The sequence below is a fragment of the Artemia franciscana genome, chromosome 19 (assembly GCF_032884065.1).
Source record: "Artemia franciscana chromosome 19, ASM3288406v1, whole genome shotgun sequence".
Classification (NCBI taxonomy): Eukaryota; Metazoa; Arthropoda; class Branchiopoda; order Anostraca; family Artemiidae; genus Artemia; species Artemia franciscana.
In genome coordinates this window covers 14,662,621-14,681,637 of record NC_088881.1, presented here as the reverse complement: position 1 = coordinate 14,681,637, position 19,017 = coordinate 14,662,621, and the positions used below count along the sequence as shown (strand labels likewise).

General features: G+C 36.1%; 1 protein-coding gene across 4 annotated transcripts in view; it reads right to left on the bottom strand.

Moving 5' to 3' along the window:
• The window catches only part of LOC136039318 (TOM1-like protein 2), a 78,221-nt gene extending 60,037 nt beyond the window's left edge, over positions 1-18,184 (bottom strand). For all 4 annotated transcript variants that reach the window (XM_065722937.1, XM_065722936.1, XM_065722938.1 and 1 more), the window contains exon 1: positions 18,032-18,184. In XM_065722937.1, the coding sequence (XP_065579009.1) occupies positions 18,032-18,116 (85 nt within the window). In that variant the 5' untranslated portion in view covers positions 18,117-18,184. The remainder of the gene's footprint in view (positions 1-18,031) is intronic.
• Between the last annotated feature and the right edge of the window lie 833 nt (positions 18,185-19,017).

Here is a 19,017-nt window from a genome sequence, read left to right as displayed (position 1 = left end):
GGGAGAGGATTTGAATAATGATTTTGGTATTTGACAAACTGCGATCTATATGTTAAGAAGAAGGCAACCAATTTCACCAGTAAGGGATCAATATCAAACTCGCTGACAAGCCTCTCAATTAAATACTGTGGTTAACAAGGTCAAATACTTTCTGAAGGTCAATAGAAGTTAAATTTAGCCAGGAATTAGGGTTTTCGAGGATTTTCCCGATTGGGTCAATAAGAGAAACGAGATAATGGGAAGTAGAAGTAAGTTTTAGGTTCCCAAATTGCCTCAGGTTAGTAAGAGGTAGGATTTTTTCCTTTAGCCAATCTGCAAGGAGCCCTTCATAAAGTTTCGAGGAAATAGGAGTAAGAGTAATAGGACGAACACCTTCAAAACAAGGCTTTCCTTTTTTTCAAAGGGATTATGAAACCATGTTCCCAAATTTTTGGAATTCGCTCAGACTCGGTAATCTCGTTAACAGGACAGACACGGGCTTATAAAGGAAGTAGTGAACAATTCTTCGACCTTAATTTTGTAGTAAGATTGTGCCAATTTGCGAATTTTTCTTTGAATTGACTTTCTTAGTTTATTGGCCTTATCCAGTTTACGATTTTTGAAAAACTTCAATTTGGTTCTAATTAGTGATTTTATAGTTTGATTAATAAAGGGTTTATCACTGGAGCACCTTTTAAATCTATTTTCTCACAAACAAATCTGATATTTGTCAATTAGCTTTTTGCGGAGCATAGCCATTTTCTCGTCAATATTTTTTAAATTACAAACATCAGACCAATCTTCAGTATTCAGCCACATACCAAAAGAAAGAAGACAAAAATTTTGAAGGGGGTTATAAGTGCAATAAGTTATCGAGAAAGAATGCTTCAAATTTGAGGAGGGGGATAAAAGAATCGAAAGATGATAATTCCAACCTAAGGAGGTTGGATCAAAAAGAATCTATTATATTTTAAGGTCGTTGGCGTCGCCAACTAAAAAAAGGCCAGCATTGGGGTATTTAGAAATAACAAAATCTGCAATTTGCTACAATTACTTGATAAATTTATGTTTTGAATCGATATTTTGATTTGGGGGGTAATAGAAAATAGCTATTGCAATATATTAAATGGACGACGGAGTACTTTTGGTCTAATACTTAGCCAGAGGATTTCATTATACTCGGATAAACTAGGGATTCGAACAATCTTTGGGTAAAGGTTACTCTTAGTAAAGATCAAAACACCCCCATCTTTATTTCCGAATGCATGGTCTAATGGACGGAGTTTAATAAACTCTGAATAATTTGTCAGGCGCAGGAACCCTAGGTCTTGGGACTGTACTTGAGTAACAGCTATAATATCTATTAGATTTGATTCTGAAATCCCCTAGAGTTCGGTAAGCTTTTCAAAATTAAGACTTTCAGCATTCGTAACTAAAAGTTTAGGAAAAACTAAACGATTAGGGAATCTCGACAGGGAGACTTGATGAGTTTGAGAATTTCCTGGGTGGGGTTTTAGCTTAATTTTATAAGGCTTTGGAGATGAAGTTTAAGAGAAGAATTTCCCTTCGGAATTTCGAGAGGGGGTAGAGGAAGGATATGGACAAAGCATGATGAGGAAGGTGCAACTTGTTTCCAGTTGACGGGAAGTGAGAACAATTAGAATTTATCACAAGACAATTATTAAATGCGAAAAGTCTCAGACCTGAGTCACGTTGACAGGGTAGGTACGATGGATTCGTGGAGGTAGGGTAAGAAGGAGTCGAATTGGAAGGATTTTTGATAGAGGAAAAGAGGGTGAGGGAAAGGCAAGAAGGTGATGGGAAAGAGAAGTGGAGTGGGAACTTCCTGGGAGGAGGGAGGTCGGATATACTTTGGCAAATGACAGGTGAAAGCCCAAACCAGTCAACAACATATTGGGTACATGGGGTGGATAGGTTATGTAAGGGGGTCTGTGACTGGGAGAAATACGAGTAAGAGAGGATTATGGGAAGATTTGGGTACGATGGTGATTTGACTGGTCGTGAGTAAATTTCTGAGTTGGAGGGGCATCTCGGGGAGAGGATGCCTGGGGCATGTTGCTTTGTATTGGATATGGAGGGAGGTGCTGGGGGTATTTAATAAGGGAGGAATGGGATCGGTAGTACTGTCTAAAAAGGGGCTTTCATTTGTGGAATCTTTGACTGGTAACACCGGGAACTGCCCAAGTTTGTGCACTTGGCTTTTATTTCCAGCTTGAATTTTTTTTTTTGCAAAAAGGAAGAGGGGGCATAAATATGCAGGTTATATCACCCGAAACGACGCCTGCTTGATACTAACTTACATAAAGGAACCTGGTCAAAATTACACTTTGCTTAAGTATGCTTGCCAGTGAGGTAAAAACGACATAAGTGCAATAATGAGCACTTCGTTTGGTCGCAATTGTTATATAAAAACGGGAACAAACTCTTAGGCTAGCTTCCTTTCGTTTTTTTTTTCCGGTCATGGGTAATAGATCCATGATTATAGGGGCACTTTGGACCTAATTTGCAATTTCCTTGCTTAAAAAACTTGCAGTTTTTAAAAACACTATTATCAGGAATACTTTTTTCCTGCACCTTGCTTGGAGCAAGATATGCCTAAAATCACATTTATCTCCTAATTTGCAGAAACCTGCCAAAATTAGATTGGCACGTTTGCGAGTATTAGCGGGGAGGTCATTATTACTAGTCAGATTCACTTCCCTACTATCAAAATGAATTTGGGCATCTATGTTCTTAAGGTTAGGATTATAATTAGGTTGAACAGAGGTGATACTAAGGTCAGGTGCAATTTCTGAACTTAGATCTATGTCACTTGTAGTGGCCGAAGTTGATGAACTTAATCCTCTGCTTCTTTCATTAATATTCATTGAGCTTAAGAACAATGCATTTTTTTGATGATGAGAGTCTAAAGCGTTATTTACCTCGTTTAGGATGGAATTATTTATAGGGTGACTTCTTGAATAACTTTTGTGAATTGACAGAAAATCTGAAATAAGCATTAACACATCCGTTAACTTTTCTTTTAAAGTCAATATTTTTGTATCTTTGTATTTTTGTATACATCCGGGTGTAAGGAGGGGACTGCCGTGACGCTGTCTGCTTGATTAGATTTATCCATGCTGCATTCAGTGGCTTGGCACGATACGTGCGTTAAGTCTTCGAGAAGAACTTCGAGACCTTGGCACTGGGGTGGGCAAGGGAAACTGTAGGACCGATTGAACTAAACCCAGCCTCGTGATGTAAGTTTTTTTGTTTTTTTTTTTTGTTAAGAAAGAAATCTGGCTGTGTAGAGGGTCACGAAAAGGAGTAGGACTGCTTAGGTCACTTAAAACGCTAACAATTCTTTTTCTCTTAACTGGGGTAAGAGGCGTTCGAGGGAGGCCAGAACAGGGTACAGAAAGACCCATAGAAGAAGTTAGGTTTACCTTAAATTTAGTGGAGCAATCAAAGTACATTCAGGAGTTACTCCAATTGGTAATATCTATCCTAGTACATTTTTCGGCCCCTGCGTGGAACCAAGAGTAACAATTGGCACATTTAATTGAGTTATATGTAACTCGTAGTCTGCTCTCTGAATAATATTGTTTTTGTTTTGCCATTTAATCATGCAAAGGTCAACAATCACGGAATGTCTCTGGTACAGTAGCTTTGAACTTAAAGAGATGTTGACAGCTTGAACTCTGACTACAAATAGTAGCTACAGTGATCAAGTATGGTCCTTGATCACTGGAAAAAGTTTTAATATTTTTCGACAGAAATAAAACACTGCAAACAAAAAAAAGGAAAATATTTGTGGGTGCCTGTAATGGGAAAGGTAAAAAATATGGCACTTTTGTCGAAACTGAGTTGCAAACGCTATCTTGAGTCAAAGAAAGCTCTCTTTCAAATGGTCTAAATTGAAGACATCTCTAACTACATGTATTTTGCAGTTCTCCTTTGCCGAATCGCATAACGTTTAAAGCAATTTTGCCGACTCACATACAGCATGGCCCGTTTTGCTGAAAGTTGCTGAACGAAAGTTGGTTACCCTACATGGTCAGAAAGCTGTGTATATTGTCAGATTACATAATAAGCACGCTTTCAGGCAACGATCTATTAAATTATTACAAACAGACTAACTACTGATATCGCCCTTAATTTGTACAACTATGCAGAACTAGCACTTTATTTATCAAAACTCAGCTGAAAACAACGCTATGACGTTGCCTAAAGCAGAAAACCGTAAGGTTTGAATGATTTATAATCAATTTGTTTGTTTTTTCCCAGGGGCACTTCATATGAAAAAAGTAGCCAGAGGACTTATAACCTCCTTAATAGCGTTTTTAGTAACCATACCTCCAAAAAGATTAAATCAAAGTTTTAAAATGGACATTTTGACAGAATAGTTTAAAGCTTAAATAACTATGCCTACGGGGATGACATAACCAACCACAGGTATGGAGAGGGATGCCGAACATAATAAAACACACTGTGTGCAGTACTGGTTGTCATAAGGCTCTATTGTCAATATCTAAGTAATGGCTAAGGACATCAAGTTGAAAGATTCGGTGGATGTTGTAGAGCTATTGGCGGGGAGCCAGCTCCCTTGCTCTTTTTAGATTCTCCTTTCCCTCATCACTGATCAAAATTTTAAAACAGTGATTTTGCTAAAAGCAATAGAAAGGTTTAGTTACTATGCCTCCAGGGATGCAATGTCTCATCAGCCCCCAGGACAATGATAGTAAATTATACAATTTGCCGTTTTTTACATAGTGGATCTATCATTAGGAAAAGGGGGACTTTTTATTCTAGATGTGTGTTAAGTTCAAATTTTAAGGACATGTTGAAGAAGACGTTAAAAAGTGGTGGGAGGTCAACCAGTCCCCTTCCCATTTTCTTTTTAGTTACCTTCCCTCCAAAGGTGTCTGATCAAATTTGGGCACAGCCATCTTGTTCAAAATAACCTGAAAGTCAAATAACTATACCTCCGGGGATGACATAACCCCAACAGCTCATGGGACAAGTGTTTTATTGGGTAAGGGGGTATGTTTGATCCTGAGTCTCCAAACAGGCAGAAGCTATCAAGGTACAACTTTTAGAAACTGTTGAGAAGGATGTCACACAAAATCAAACACACTATACGCAGGAGGGTTGTTAGAAGGACATAACAGCAATATCTAAGGAGCGGCTAAGGGTATGAAGTTGGAACTTTAAAGGTATGTTGATAAAGGAACGGAGGGAGACCCCCTCCCCATCTTATCCTTTTAGATGCCTCCATTAACAATGATAGATAACTTAAAAAGCCAAATAATTCAAAACAGTCAGTAAGTATAATAGCTATAACCCTCGGGATTCAATACCCCCACAGCTCCAGGGGCAAGAAATATAAATTATGTATTTTGTCCATTTTTTACATGCAGAATTGATCATTGGGAAAGGGAGGAATATTTGATCCTGAGTATGTCCGTAAGGCTATGGGTATAGAGGCAAAATTTCGGTAAATGTTGAGTGGTATGTTGAGCTATATCAAAAGAGCCTATCATCATCCAAGTCATCAAAAAGGCGTATCTACAATATCTTAGGAACTTGTATGGGTATTAACTTGAAATTTTCAAGGCCACAGCTACTACTGCTACTACATTGCGGCTGCAAATGAGATTGGTTATGACTGCAGCTGTAACTAATTCCAACTGGGACAACTTGCAACTGTGACTGCGACTGCTTGGAACTGCTGCTAAATCTACTTTCAGGGAATGTTTAACTTTGAAACTCCAATGTTGGAAAAACATCACTTTGATGTATTGAAAGTTTGATGAAACCTTGATATTAAAAAAAAACTTCGATGTTGAAAAACTTCGAATCATCACGTTTTACTGTGATGATTTTTGTTTATTTAAAAATTGTCTTGAATATTAAATTTAGTAATCACTCGTTTTAAAAGTTATCTTTTCATTTACGTTTTTACCTGTTACTAGTATGTTTGCTATGATTGTTTATTTAATTTCTGTTCGTTTTGGGCTTCATTTATTCTTTAGCTGCAATTTGTGGTCGTTTTGAGCTTAAGTTATTATAAAAATTGATTTCTGCTTGTATTAAGTTTAGCATGGCTCTTTTACTTTTCTTTGAAAAACTTCTTTTCTGCAAAGTTTTTTTTTTTTAACTGACACATATAAGCATGCACAGGCCAGTGTCCATCTTCTTTAATATCAAAGTGTGTACCTATTCTGTTTGGTCACAATAATCAGTGGCACCACTAGGGAATGAAGGATAGCCAGATATCATTTGTTATATCACTTCCAACTTGCACCCGTGGTACAGATCTGTGAATCACAATGAATAACGCCATGGAGTTCCACAAACATTCCACACCCGCATGGTCACAATAATCAGTAGCACCAATACAGAATGAAGGATAGCCAGATATCGTCTGTCATATCACTTCCAACTTGTACCCGTGGTACAGATCTGCGAATCACAATGGATAACGCCATGAAGTTCCACAAACATTCCACACTCGTCGTATGTAAAGCAGACTCAAGTCTTTGGTTCCTCAACAAAAAACCCAGCAGCTGGTCAAATAGATTCTTTCTGAACTTATAGAGGATATTTAGAAGACCAGCCATGGACCTTCGAATATACTATGCTGGCTTCATTTATAAAAGTGACGTACAGCTGAATAAAAGGGTAAAACAAAGACCACAAAATACACTTGGGGGCTTGCTGAGAAACAATACAGTTAAACATTGCACATCCTAAAGCTATCATCAAGGGAGTGCATGTAACTGAACTCAAGTTTAACTGAATTCTGTTCAACTCAACCCATTTAATGGAACTCTTGTTGAACTGAACCCCCGTTTGACTAAACCCCCATTCAACTCAACCCTAATTTAACTCAATCATGTTTAACTCAATCTCCATTTAACTTAACCTCCATGTACTTCAACCCTCATTTAACCAAACACTCATGCAACTCAATTCCATTGCTGCAACCATGAAATTTAAGTGTCCTTGGGCATGAAAAGTTTGCCGATTTCAAATATATAAAGAAGATAGATAACTTGTTGTTTTTGAGGTGATGGCAGCTTTATTTTAAAGCAGCATGAAAAAAATACTTACATGACAATTAATCAACGAATTAACCATTTTGTCAGTCAATTTTTATCATTTCCAACAAAATGAGCTGACTTACATTTTCTACGTATATTGCCGATTTAAGGAGGGTTGGGGCGAATGGAGTTGCTTTGAATGGGGGTTGAGCAAAATAGGATTGAGTTAAAAGAAGGTTGATTTAAGTGAGGGCTGAACACCACGGAATGAATGGGGGTTGATCTAAGCAGGGATTGAGTTGCACGAAGACTGAATTAAGTGAAGGTTAAATCCACCTCAGTTGAATGAAGGCTGAGTTGCATGGAAGTTTAACTAAACAGGGTTAAAGAGGAAATGTATTAAACTAGGCTAAGTTAAAAGGGGGTTGAGTTGCATGGGGGTTCAGTTAAACTAGGGTTGAGTTGCACAGAAACCATTATCAAGCACAGAAACAAACCACGAATATACAAGTATGTAAACAAAACAAGAATATACCATTCACACAGTTTATGAATAAAAGAAAAACACGTCCCTCGAAATAGCATCAAAGGCCCACACTCAGTCACAAAATCAGGGCAGGAGTTTTTAAACATAGAGCAATTAATGGCTGGAACTCTTTGGGTAAAAAGACTGAGAAAATATGTCCTCAGCATCAGCTGAAATTTTCAATAAAGAGTCAACAAGGAATGGAGAGCCGAAACTTCATGGTATGAATGAAACTGCCCATACTTTGTCTTAGAATCAATAGTCAGATAGAGTTTAACAAGGAAGCAGAGACTGCTTCTTCATACTTGATGAGCTTGCAAACTGAAATATCCAAAGTTAACATGTGTGTGACAGTGTCAACTCTAAACTAGAGAAGAATGGTACTCGGATTATATCTATCTATGGTCACTGTTAGCAAATAAAACGAAAGAAAATATAGAAGAAGAGGGTATAATTTTCATTTTGTTTCATTTGCAAATGGAAAGTCGGTGCGGTCTAAGAAGTTATTCATAATCACTGCAACCAATTAGGCTGAAACTATATTTCTCTAGCTCCCTCACAGTGTAGGGCCAGACACAGATGTAAACTTACTCACTCTTTATGCGAAATAAAACATAAGTGGCTACTGTTCAAAATAGAATCAAACAGGTCCAACATTAGACAGGATTTTGCTCTAAAAAGTAAAAGCAAATGTAACTGAATTAAGCAAAGAAATACAGTTACTTCTCTTCATTCTTCTTCCATTCAACAGTGTATACTGGCCATCAAGAAGATTGTTTCATCTCTTAGAGGAGGTCTTCTACTACTACTACTACTACTACTAACAGCTCACAACAGAACCAAGCCGCCTGAGGCCATACGCAGCTACGCACGCTCTTCCTCCATCCCAATCTATTTAAAGCTTCCCACTTATTCCCTCCCAGGAAATTCCGATTTCCTTTAAATCTTTCCTTTTGAAATCATCTTACCCCACACGAGGATGACCTGCTTTCCGCTTAGCCCTAGACGGTTGGCCGAAAAGGAAAATCTTCGGCAATCTGTCATCCTTCATCCGTAGAACGTTCTCTAGCCATCTCAACCTTTCTTTCATTATAACCCTAAAAAAGTGGAATTGAAACACATTTTTCTTATAGCCCACAATTTGAAATACGGCCAGTCAGCCGGGTACCCAGAACAATCCATAGTCAATTTCTCTGGAAAACATCTAGTAAATATTCATCCGCTTTTCGGAGCACCCATGCTTCAGAGTCATTATTGGCTATTGTCATCACTTTACTTCCAATATTCTAATCTTGGTTTGCAGACTTATATTCATATTTTTCAAAGTTTTTCTAACTGTGAAAAAAAAAAACCGAGCCTTGGCTATCCTACTTTTGACATATTCACTGCTCCCTACCTGACCAATCTTTTTGTTACCCAACATCACCTTTTCATCATCACTTATTCCTAGCCTTGATGACTTAGTCTTTTAACATGAATTTTCAAGCCTATTCTAGCCCCCTGAACTCGCAAAACCTCTAAAAGTTCATTCATTTTGCTGATACTTTCACCTAGGATGCTAAAAACATCAGCATAATCTAAGTCTCGGAGAGTTTTTCCTCCCCATTTGATTCTGTGGACTCCCATTGCCTTTCCTGTGCTCCTTAAGACAAAGTTCATTAAAATGATCCATAGGGGAATAGAACACAACCTTGCTTAAATCCTGATATAAGACAAAACCCACTCTTAACCTCAATGCGTGCCTTAACCGCAGCAATATTATTCACGTACATAGCACTAATCACTTCGATGTATTTGTCTGGTATACCATAAAAGGATAAGATCTTTGCTAAAGATCTTCTATAAGCAGAATCGAATGCTTACTCATTATCTATAAAACTGAGGCCTAAAATTGTTTTTTAACTGATGCATTTCTCAATTATTAACCTAAAAGTGAAATTTTAGTCAACACATCCTCCACTTTTTCTAAAACCGCACTGTTCTTCTTTTAAAACTTTGTCTACAGCATCTCAAAAGTATCATATTACTAAGTAATTATCTACCTACAAAGACCAGACTAATGCCTCAATAATTACAACATTTACTCTTATTATCTTTTTTCTACAGGGGTTTAAATAAAGTTTTCCTAAAATTGTAATGTACTTCCCCTTTTTCAAATATCATATTCATAATCTTCAGTTATTAATTTCTAACTTCAGAGCCACCATATTTAAGAAACTCATTTGCCAAACTATCAGCACCTAGAGCCTTATTATTTTTTAATCTATTTAGTACAGTCACTAATTCTCTCTCATAAAACAAATCTTCCCTCACATCCAAGGTATCACAAAACTTTTTCATTTTTCTCTATATCTTTTCTTGCAACTGTATCTTGGCTTAGCACATTGTCAAAATGTTCCACCTACCTCTCTTTAACTCTTTCCTTATCACTAGTTATTGACCCGTTCCCATCTTTAAATGGGACAAGTCCATATTGACTACTCCCTCTCAATTTATTAAAGTGCCAGTATAATATTGTACTATTATGCCATCTATCAGTACTATTATGATCCTCGGCTTTTTTTGTCCAAGGCCTCCACTTCCCACCTCCTTAGTTCATATTTTAAAGCTTTCTCCATTTTCTTAACATTGCTTTTTTTTTTCATATGTAGCCTACTATCACTCAGACATTTCTTGTACAAACCACTTCTCTTCAAAATTAATTTAAAAAGAAGCTTTTCACTAATATTCGCAGCTGCAGTCTTAACTTTCTTCACTAAGACACCAGCAACGTCATAAATAGTTTTTCTAAAATTATTCCAACCATCTTCCACATTGTCAAACTTTAAACTTTCAAATTTAGTGTGTAACTGCTTCTGTAAAGTTTTTCTCAAATTCTCATCCTGGAGTCTACCAACATCATAACTTCCTGGGAAGCAGTTAACCTTCCAAACTTTCAGCTTTAAATTAGCCCTACACACTACTAGATGGTGATATTTACTTTTAACATCAATAATATCACTACTATATACCCTATGTACAGATTATTCTTTGCGGTTGATTGTGCATGGCTATGCTGCTAGACCTATGCAATTGGATGGATGAGTAGCGTTAAGGCCTCGTTCAAGTACCAATCTACATTAATTACCAAAGTAGAAAAGCAGTCTTCATTTCTCCTTCTGTCTGTCTCTTCTGTTTATATGGTTATTTTTTTATGGTGTGCATTTGTTTCTGTGTTTGTGTTGTTGCACTGGTGATTGCTTTTTTCACTTTAATATGTTGTATTGGTCCTGTCAGTCTTCATTTTACAATAATATAATCAATGAGGTTTGCTGTACAACCATCACATGAATATCAAGTCAACTTATGGGCCATTTTATGACCGAACACTGTATTGGTTATAACTATATTGTTATGTCTACAAAATTTCAAAAGCTGTAGCCATTACTATTTTCTTTTCCTAAACTAAGTTTACCTAGGGTAGGATACCATCTATCCATCTTTCTACTGACCTGGGAGTTAAAATCTCGAAGTAAAACCCCATATTCCTACTTGGGACCCTGTCTATTTGCTCCAGTAACTGTAAGTAAAATTCATCTGAGTCACTAGCTTCTCCGTTAGATGGTTCAACAGGGGTATCACTGTGGAATAAATGATATCCTGAACATTTTAGTCATAAAATGTGCAATTAGTATTCTATTATTAATATCTTATTATATCTTATCCCAATTTTATATCTTATTAATATCTTATCCCAGCCTAAACAAGGCTTGGCAGCTTCCTTATTCATCATAAGCCCTACTCCTTGTCTATGTACCCCACCCTTCCTGCCTGAGTAAACAAATTCTATATCATGTAATTTCATGCTTCCAACCCCTGAGTTATGAGTTTCTGAGACTCCTAATAAATCCAGTTCAAACAGTCTGAATTCACTTGTCAAAATTTCGATATGATAGTCATTTTTTTTAACGTCGTAACATTCCAAGTTCCGATTTTTATGCTCTTTAAATCATTGAAATTATTTTAACCTCAGAAAAAGCAATGATCCATGATACCAGTGCTGGAGAGGGATCAATATATCTTCTTAAGTCTACATCAAAATGCTTAAAACCGCTTAGAACTGGGTAGCAAGAAGTCTCTAGGACCTAGAGCATGAATGGAGGCTTTCTAGAATCCTGAACCCATCTTGGTCACAACATGGTTTTCAGCACTTGTTGATGCTCTTCTATCAACGAGAATTGAAATCCTGCACATACAGTCCTAAGCCTATTACCTCCAACTCATTCTATATTCATCCCTACTAATGTTATTCAACTATGGCGAGGCAACCCATAGTAGATAAATTAGCTTATTAACATGTTCTTCAGCCCGAAAACGCCCATCAAAACAGACCAAGCCCATAAGAATTATCCATTAATAAGAATCCCATGCAAAGGCAGTGTCGTTTACTAGGCTATAATTTCCTCGAGTGGCAACACTTCAAGCGGGAATAGAGTTGACCACAAGGTCTCCAGTCTTGCAGGTACCCCAAAAGGGTCGAGCCAGCTCTTTGCAGAGGCCGTTGTCCATAGATATGGATCTTATGCCTTGCTGCAGTTGTCCTCCAATAGAGGATCCTCCCAAGATAGTATTCTGGATCACCATGCAATTTAACCCACAACTGGGAGAAGATTTGTTACTCAAATGACGGATGGACACGCCAGTGGGCCCTGTTGAGTGTACATTTAAGGGGCCTTCTTCCTCCCCTATCTGTATTTATGGCCCTTGGCGAGGATGCCCGAGTTTCTATTATAGACCCCCAGGGACAAGGCCCCCCTTGATCCGTGCCTCCTAAGGAGGTGCCCTACATATCTGTCTACATAGATGTCTAGAAATTATGAATTCTATTTGATGGGAATAATAGTGGTTAATAATAGCCTGAAATTTTTCCGAGATTTTTCAATCAAACAATATTGCTTTAAAATCTTGGAATCACCTGCAGAAGCACACTTAAACAAAACAAGCTGAACATTTCGTTAAACAGATAGTAATGTTGACAGAGAGGAGTGAAATAGTCCTCAACTAAAATAACATTTTTTTAAACATTTCAGCCAGTAATAAGTTACAGGGAAGTCCTAGACTCGACAAGACAACGTTTGAGAATGGCAAAACTTTGCTCTATACTTCAAAGCAGGGATGCACAAGTGAGAGTTCATTTGAATTGGTTAATAAAGCCTGCAATTTTCAAGCAAATTAATCCAATTATTGGCAAGAAGTATTTTGAGAAATTACAATTTAACTACAAAGATTTAAAGTTACATCAAAAATATGTTTCAATTCCAAGTGGCAGAATAAAACAAAAGTAGCATAAGCACCATGCTAAATGTCCACAAGAATACACACTCCAAATTTATAAGGATTAGTTCATTAATTTGGAATTAAATATTGTAAAAAGTAGAACAGATCATGTGTAGAAAAGGATCACGATGATACGCAGCCCACAAATATCATGTTTTTAGGGTAATTTTTTGCTTGTTTTAACATTAACCTTTACTCTTTTAAAATGCTTGACTTTTGTGGACCTAATAAAAATAGAGCATACTCAAAAAATAAGTTTTTCAAAGAACAGTGAAGAGCCAAATTAAAAAACGATACGGACAGATATACTGTTCTATAACATGCTAATTCACACCAAAATGACAAGAAATTACTAGCAACAAGTAAAGCAAACAGAAATTAAAATAAATAATCCCACCATACAGAGGTAACAGATACTGCTATAAATGAATAAATAAAGCCTCAAACCAGTAAAAATTAAAATGAAAAATCAAATTAAACTGAAAAGAAGGAATCTTTTACAAACAATAGTAGGGCTAATACCCCCTGAATATCCTAAAGGCTATAGTGTTATTTGTAATTTAGTGAAAATAATATGTAATTAAAAACTTTTCTCTCTAATAACTGTAGTACTAAAAACTCAAAATTTTAAGAATTTCTCAGGAATTAATATCGTGATATTTTTAAACAATCAGTTTACTTTCGCTAGTTCTTCCTCGCCATCTTGATTTGTATTGTTATGTTTTGACAAATTAAAACTACACTTCAAAATAAACATTGTTTTCAATAAAAATAGAAATGAAACTAAAGCCATTCAAAGGGCTTGAGAAGGGGAGAGAATAACACACTGTTTAAAATACACAAGTCTACTATATTCAATAAAAACAGAAATGACACTCGAGCCATTTAGAAGGTTAGATAAGGAGAGGAAGTAGGACCACTCTTATTTGTAAGGTTTGAATAGCATTATGACATTACTTTTCTGTAGTATTGTGGCTGATTTTATGATAAATTAAAAAAAACACTGCTCAGTAAACAGATCATTTTCACATTTCAATCAGGTCTACCTAGCCTGCCTATATCCCCCAAAATTGTTTTGTCTATCAGACACAAACAAAGTTTAGGGCCTATTTTGGGGTGTCACACACCAACGTAGATATGATTAGTTTCTAGTTTATTATGTGCATAGAGGTTCATTTGACCAAAAAACTTACGAATGATGTTTTCTAGCTGATTGGAGAGACCAAATATAAGGCCTCATTTTTGCACATTTTAGCTTTTTGGTCTGGAATGATAAAAAACATTTAAACTTAAGTAACAGAGCTGAAAAAGGTAGAGCAAGTCTTAGGTGATCAGAAGAAGTTTTGGGCCATATCTTGAACAAACAAAAATTTTCAAGGTTTTTTTGTCTTTTTTTAATGCATAAAAAAAACGCATAAATAAAACACTTGATCATAATAACCTTCAGATATATGTTTAAAACTTAAAAAAAGACTGTCAGTCCATTTTCTGACAAACTAATAGGAGACAAAGATGTTTTTGCACCTTCATTTCTTTCACAAAATAATGTTTTAAATTCCTTGCCCTTTTAATTTCCTCCCTAGAAGTTATAATCAATCCTCCCAGCTATTTCCAAAACATTAAAACTTGCTATTTCGATAGCACAGGTGAATACACTGTCTTTTGATTTACCACACTACTTCACCTTGAACTGGTTAGAAGTTCCAGTTGGGCTGACAGCTGAAATACTTTTAGGCAGATTGAGGATATACACTATTTTTACCCCTATATTTCCTTCTAAACACAAAACATAAAGTCTTCTAGCCCCCTCCCTCCACCAGCACTCCAAAAGTTTGGAGGTCCACTTGCACCCCCAATAAACCTTTAAAATCTCAATTAAAACATCAAAGATATTCTTGAAATGATGCAGATACACTATTATGATAGACTGGGGTACACATTTTTTTTTTCATCTGACATAGCTACATCACAAGGAAGCAATTCAAAACCATCAAGGAACCACAATACCAAAATTTCTTATAGATTGGAAACCCAATCTTTAGGCTTATCTTGTCTTCAAGACAAGACTTCCCTCTGTCTTGTCTCCCAAGCCAAGATATAAGGTCCATTTGCTGCCCCCAACTATCTCTAAATGTTTCAGCCCAAATCCCAAAGCAACTCTCAAAACAATATGGATATGTTGCTTTGATCAACTCACAACACATGTTTTTAGTTGATCTTACTACATGAACTTGAATATAATTATAGGTCCAATAGAAAATTCCAGATAAAAAAAAATTAGGCAGATTAGAGAAGAGACATTATAATTCTCATTCTGGTGCATTTTTCAAAACCTTTTAGCTGAATTGAGGACAAGAATTTTAGCTACCTCTCTCAATACTATATTTGAGTTCCCCTTGCCCCCTCTTCTATACGACTTTAAAGTTTTAATCACATCTCCCTAACCATTCCCTTGATACTACAAATATACTATTTTGACAGCTTGGATATCAAAAGTAGAATTAGGTTAACCTCTGTCTCCTTCTTCCAAGTCAAACCTTAAGGTCCATTTGACCCTAAAGTCCCTCTGAAAGTTTCAACTTAATCTTCCCTGAAGGTGTTCTTCAGATATTTTGGCTACCTTATTTTGATATGTAGGTAAATATAGTGTCCTTTGAATTAAGTTACTACCTAAATGTGAATATATTGCTGTCCCAAAGGACCTTAAAGTGCCAGCATTCAAAACCAGTATTCCACATAAACTCAAGTAAAAAAACATCAATGCAAAACAGTCAAGTGCTAGAAAGACATGACTTGTCAAGTTTGCACTCAAACCAACCTGATAAGCTAATACATGTAATAAGTAGACACATCTTACTGTTGTTGTGGTGCAAGCATAAGAAGCTACCAAAGGAAGCACTATAAATGATGATATGCACTGTTTAATCTCCACTCTGTGACCCTTATTGTCAAGACCAAGTAGCTTAATTGCAGTGGAGCACTGAAATTATACAATCTGTGTATGGCTAAACAATTCTATTTTGCTTATGCAAGTTGTCAATGTGCCAACAAGAGGTAGCTATCTCATTTTTATCAACTGTAAGGAATATCATGATACCCAGTTGCATTAACTCCAGTATGAGTGACTGCATATACACTGTTTGGGTCTCAAATCAGATTGCCCCAAAAGACAAAAAAATGTGGTGTACAGACCCAATGCAAAAGAGTTAATAAATCTCTGCAAGAAATGGCTCTCAGCCATCAGCTCAATGGCTCTCTGAAAGGAACTGTTTCAGCAAAAATGTGTAAAATTTTCCAACAGAAAAAGTAATATCCAAGAAATCTGGGATCTGATCAAATTGAAAAATTGATTGTATTTGACTGAACTTGAGGAAAACAATTGGGTTTAAACCCAGACATAGTATTGTAAACTATTTAGTTACAATGCTGGACACCATCCTTAAACCCTTAGAAAAAGATTAGGAGAAAGTATCAGTAGAATCAGCTCCCTGAGCCCAAGCTGGCTGAATTTTTAGATATTCTTTTTGGTTCCCCATAAAAAACTAAATAGGCCTGCTTTTGTTCTATACTGTTTTTATCTGTATTGTATTACATTGGATTAATGACGCTTCTTGACTACTAAGGTCCCTGTGTCAGCCCTGCAGTTCATTCCTGCAGCATAATTTGATCTTTGGGTCCCATATTACCAAGCTAAGGTCAAACCCATTACACCACCATAGGACAAAAATTTAAACATATTTCATCTGGATATGCTTCCTTGCAAAACACAGGATAGAATCACAGTACCCTTGGACAGGAAGCACAGCTTTACCCACAGTGCTATCACAAGGTTATCTGTATTTTAACAACAATGCACAACATTTTAAATTAGCTAACAACCAGACTGCTTTAGCACTGAAACAAAGCCCTTTGAGCAAAGAACAGGTTGACTCAAGGAGAATTTTAGGTGCATTGAAAATTTTACTCAGATATATAAAACTGATGGTTAGTGACACTAAGAATGCTTTTATGAATTTTTTTTCTAAAGCATTGACAGGCACACTTGTTATACATCCTTACTACTAACAATGAAAATATTATAAAAGTGAGTCATTAAAATATACCTGTATTGCCCTCTTGACAACCTCAATGTACCCAGTGTGTTTGAATCTAGTTCAATACCCCTCTTGACACTAAGGTTTCCTCTTAATGTCCTTATGTGCTTTGAAGAAACAAGCTTAAAGATGTTCCTTTTTCACAATAATAAAACCTACACATAAACAGTGGGCAATTTGCATAGCTTAAAAGGGCTTGCCCCAAGGGCTGTGGGGGTTAATATTGTCCCCAGAGCATAATTTTTAAACCTTTAACTATTTTGAATAGAATTTTTATTTCAAAATTTTAATTGATTTCTTTGGTAAGAGGGCAACTAAAAAGTGCATAAGAAAGGGGCTAGTTACCCTCTAATCCTTTTGGACTCTCAAAACACAATAGAACTTAGCCTACAATATTGAATCAAGAGAGATCCCTCTGAAATTTCCACAACAACTCCTTCCTAACAAATTGGTCATAAAATAAAAAAATTGAAGTTTTATTACTCTTTAGGCCTACTTGGGATACTATTTTGCTGCATATGGTTAGTAAGAAAAAAGTACAATTGTATATGGGTCATAACCAGGGGCAAATCTCCACCTTTATTATTTAGGGGAGGAAGAAGGGTCCATATCTGGAGATTTAAGAGGCATGGGCTATATAATAATTTTTCCTCTGACATGTCAAAAAGTGAAAACAGATATCACTTGATAAGACATGTGAGAAAAAGCACCATCAAAAATGTAAAAAGTAAGGCAGCACAAAACATAGGCAACACCAGTACAGAAACTACTCAGACAGAATAGTGATGGTACAAAAAAAGAACTAGCCTAAAAGAAGTATACCTGGACACACCTGCCTAAAATATTGAACTGTTTTAAACTCTCAAACCTAGGCTATCTACCAAATTAAATACACTATTCTCCTAGATGTGGTCATATAATAGAGATTATATTTACTCAGAGGTTATTTGAACGTGCTAGCAAGACTTCTTTTTCATGGCAATGTTATCAAGAAAAGAACTAAGGTTTTAATCTAGCCTAGCTTACATTTTTAAGTCCTTGATTGATTCTAAAACTTATAGTTATCATACCTATTTTTTGGCCAACTGGAGTAGCAAAAGGATTGCTTACTCCAAGGAAATCAATTCTATCTAAATCAATGCCTAAAAAAGACATTCTTAAATTTTTAGTCTCTTATTTCTTCTTCCCGTGTTCTTTTACTTGTCCAATTACTTATCTGACTAATCCAATGAGTTGCGTTCGAATCACATTCCAAGTTGACTGAAACCAGCATTCTGACGTTTTATTTGTGATTCCGAGTTAACTTTTAGCGTTCGATTTGTAAAAGTCGACTGAAAGTTAATGAAAAGTTGACTTTTAACAACTTTTACATTTTGTACGTTCGTCTCAAGTTAACTCGGAAAGAGGGCAAAAGTTTCAATTATAGGTAATCATGGAGTATGTGTTCAGATGGATTCAGGATGAAGGCACCACTTTTGTGTACCAGTGTGGTGAGTTATTGAGCCAGATTTTTTGTTATTGGGTAGGTTGCACTAAAATAGACTTAGAAACTATGTTATTATCCTTGTTAAAACTGGCTTTTTTCTTGTGTGGGTGGGTGGGTTTTATCTTTTACTGGGTGGGGGGATAGGTAGATAATAAAATGGTTAAGAAAAAACTTATAAAGTTATTGCAATATTAGTTAAAGTTACTGCAAAGCTACTTGAGCAATTATTTCAGAGCTGGGTATCCTAATACAATTTGTGTGGCCAGAAGTTTAATTGTTAGATTGCAAATTGTGATTTTCATTTGTCTTCTTTTCGTCATTCCATTCAAGATGCCTTTGATATTTTTTTTTTTTTATTGTGATGGATTGTCTTAATGCTCTGGAAAGGTAAAATATTTCAATTGCATAGGATAGGTAAATTCCAGTAGGCTAATCAATTTAAAGTCCTAAATTAGCAAGGGAAGCGTTTAGTTGACTAAAAAATCACTTATATACAGTGATTTTTTTTAAATCACTGTATAATTGGAGTTCTTTGAACTCAAATTATACAGCCCTGTTTTTGGCCCCCTT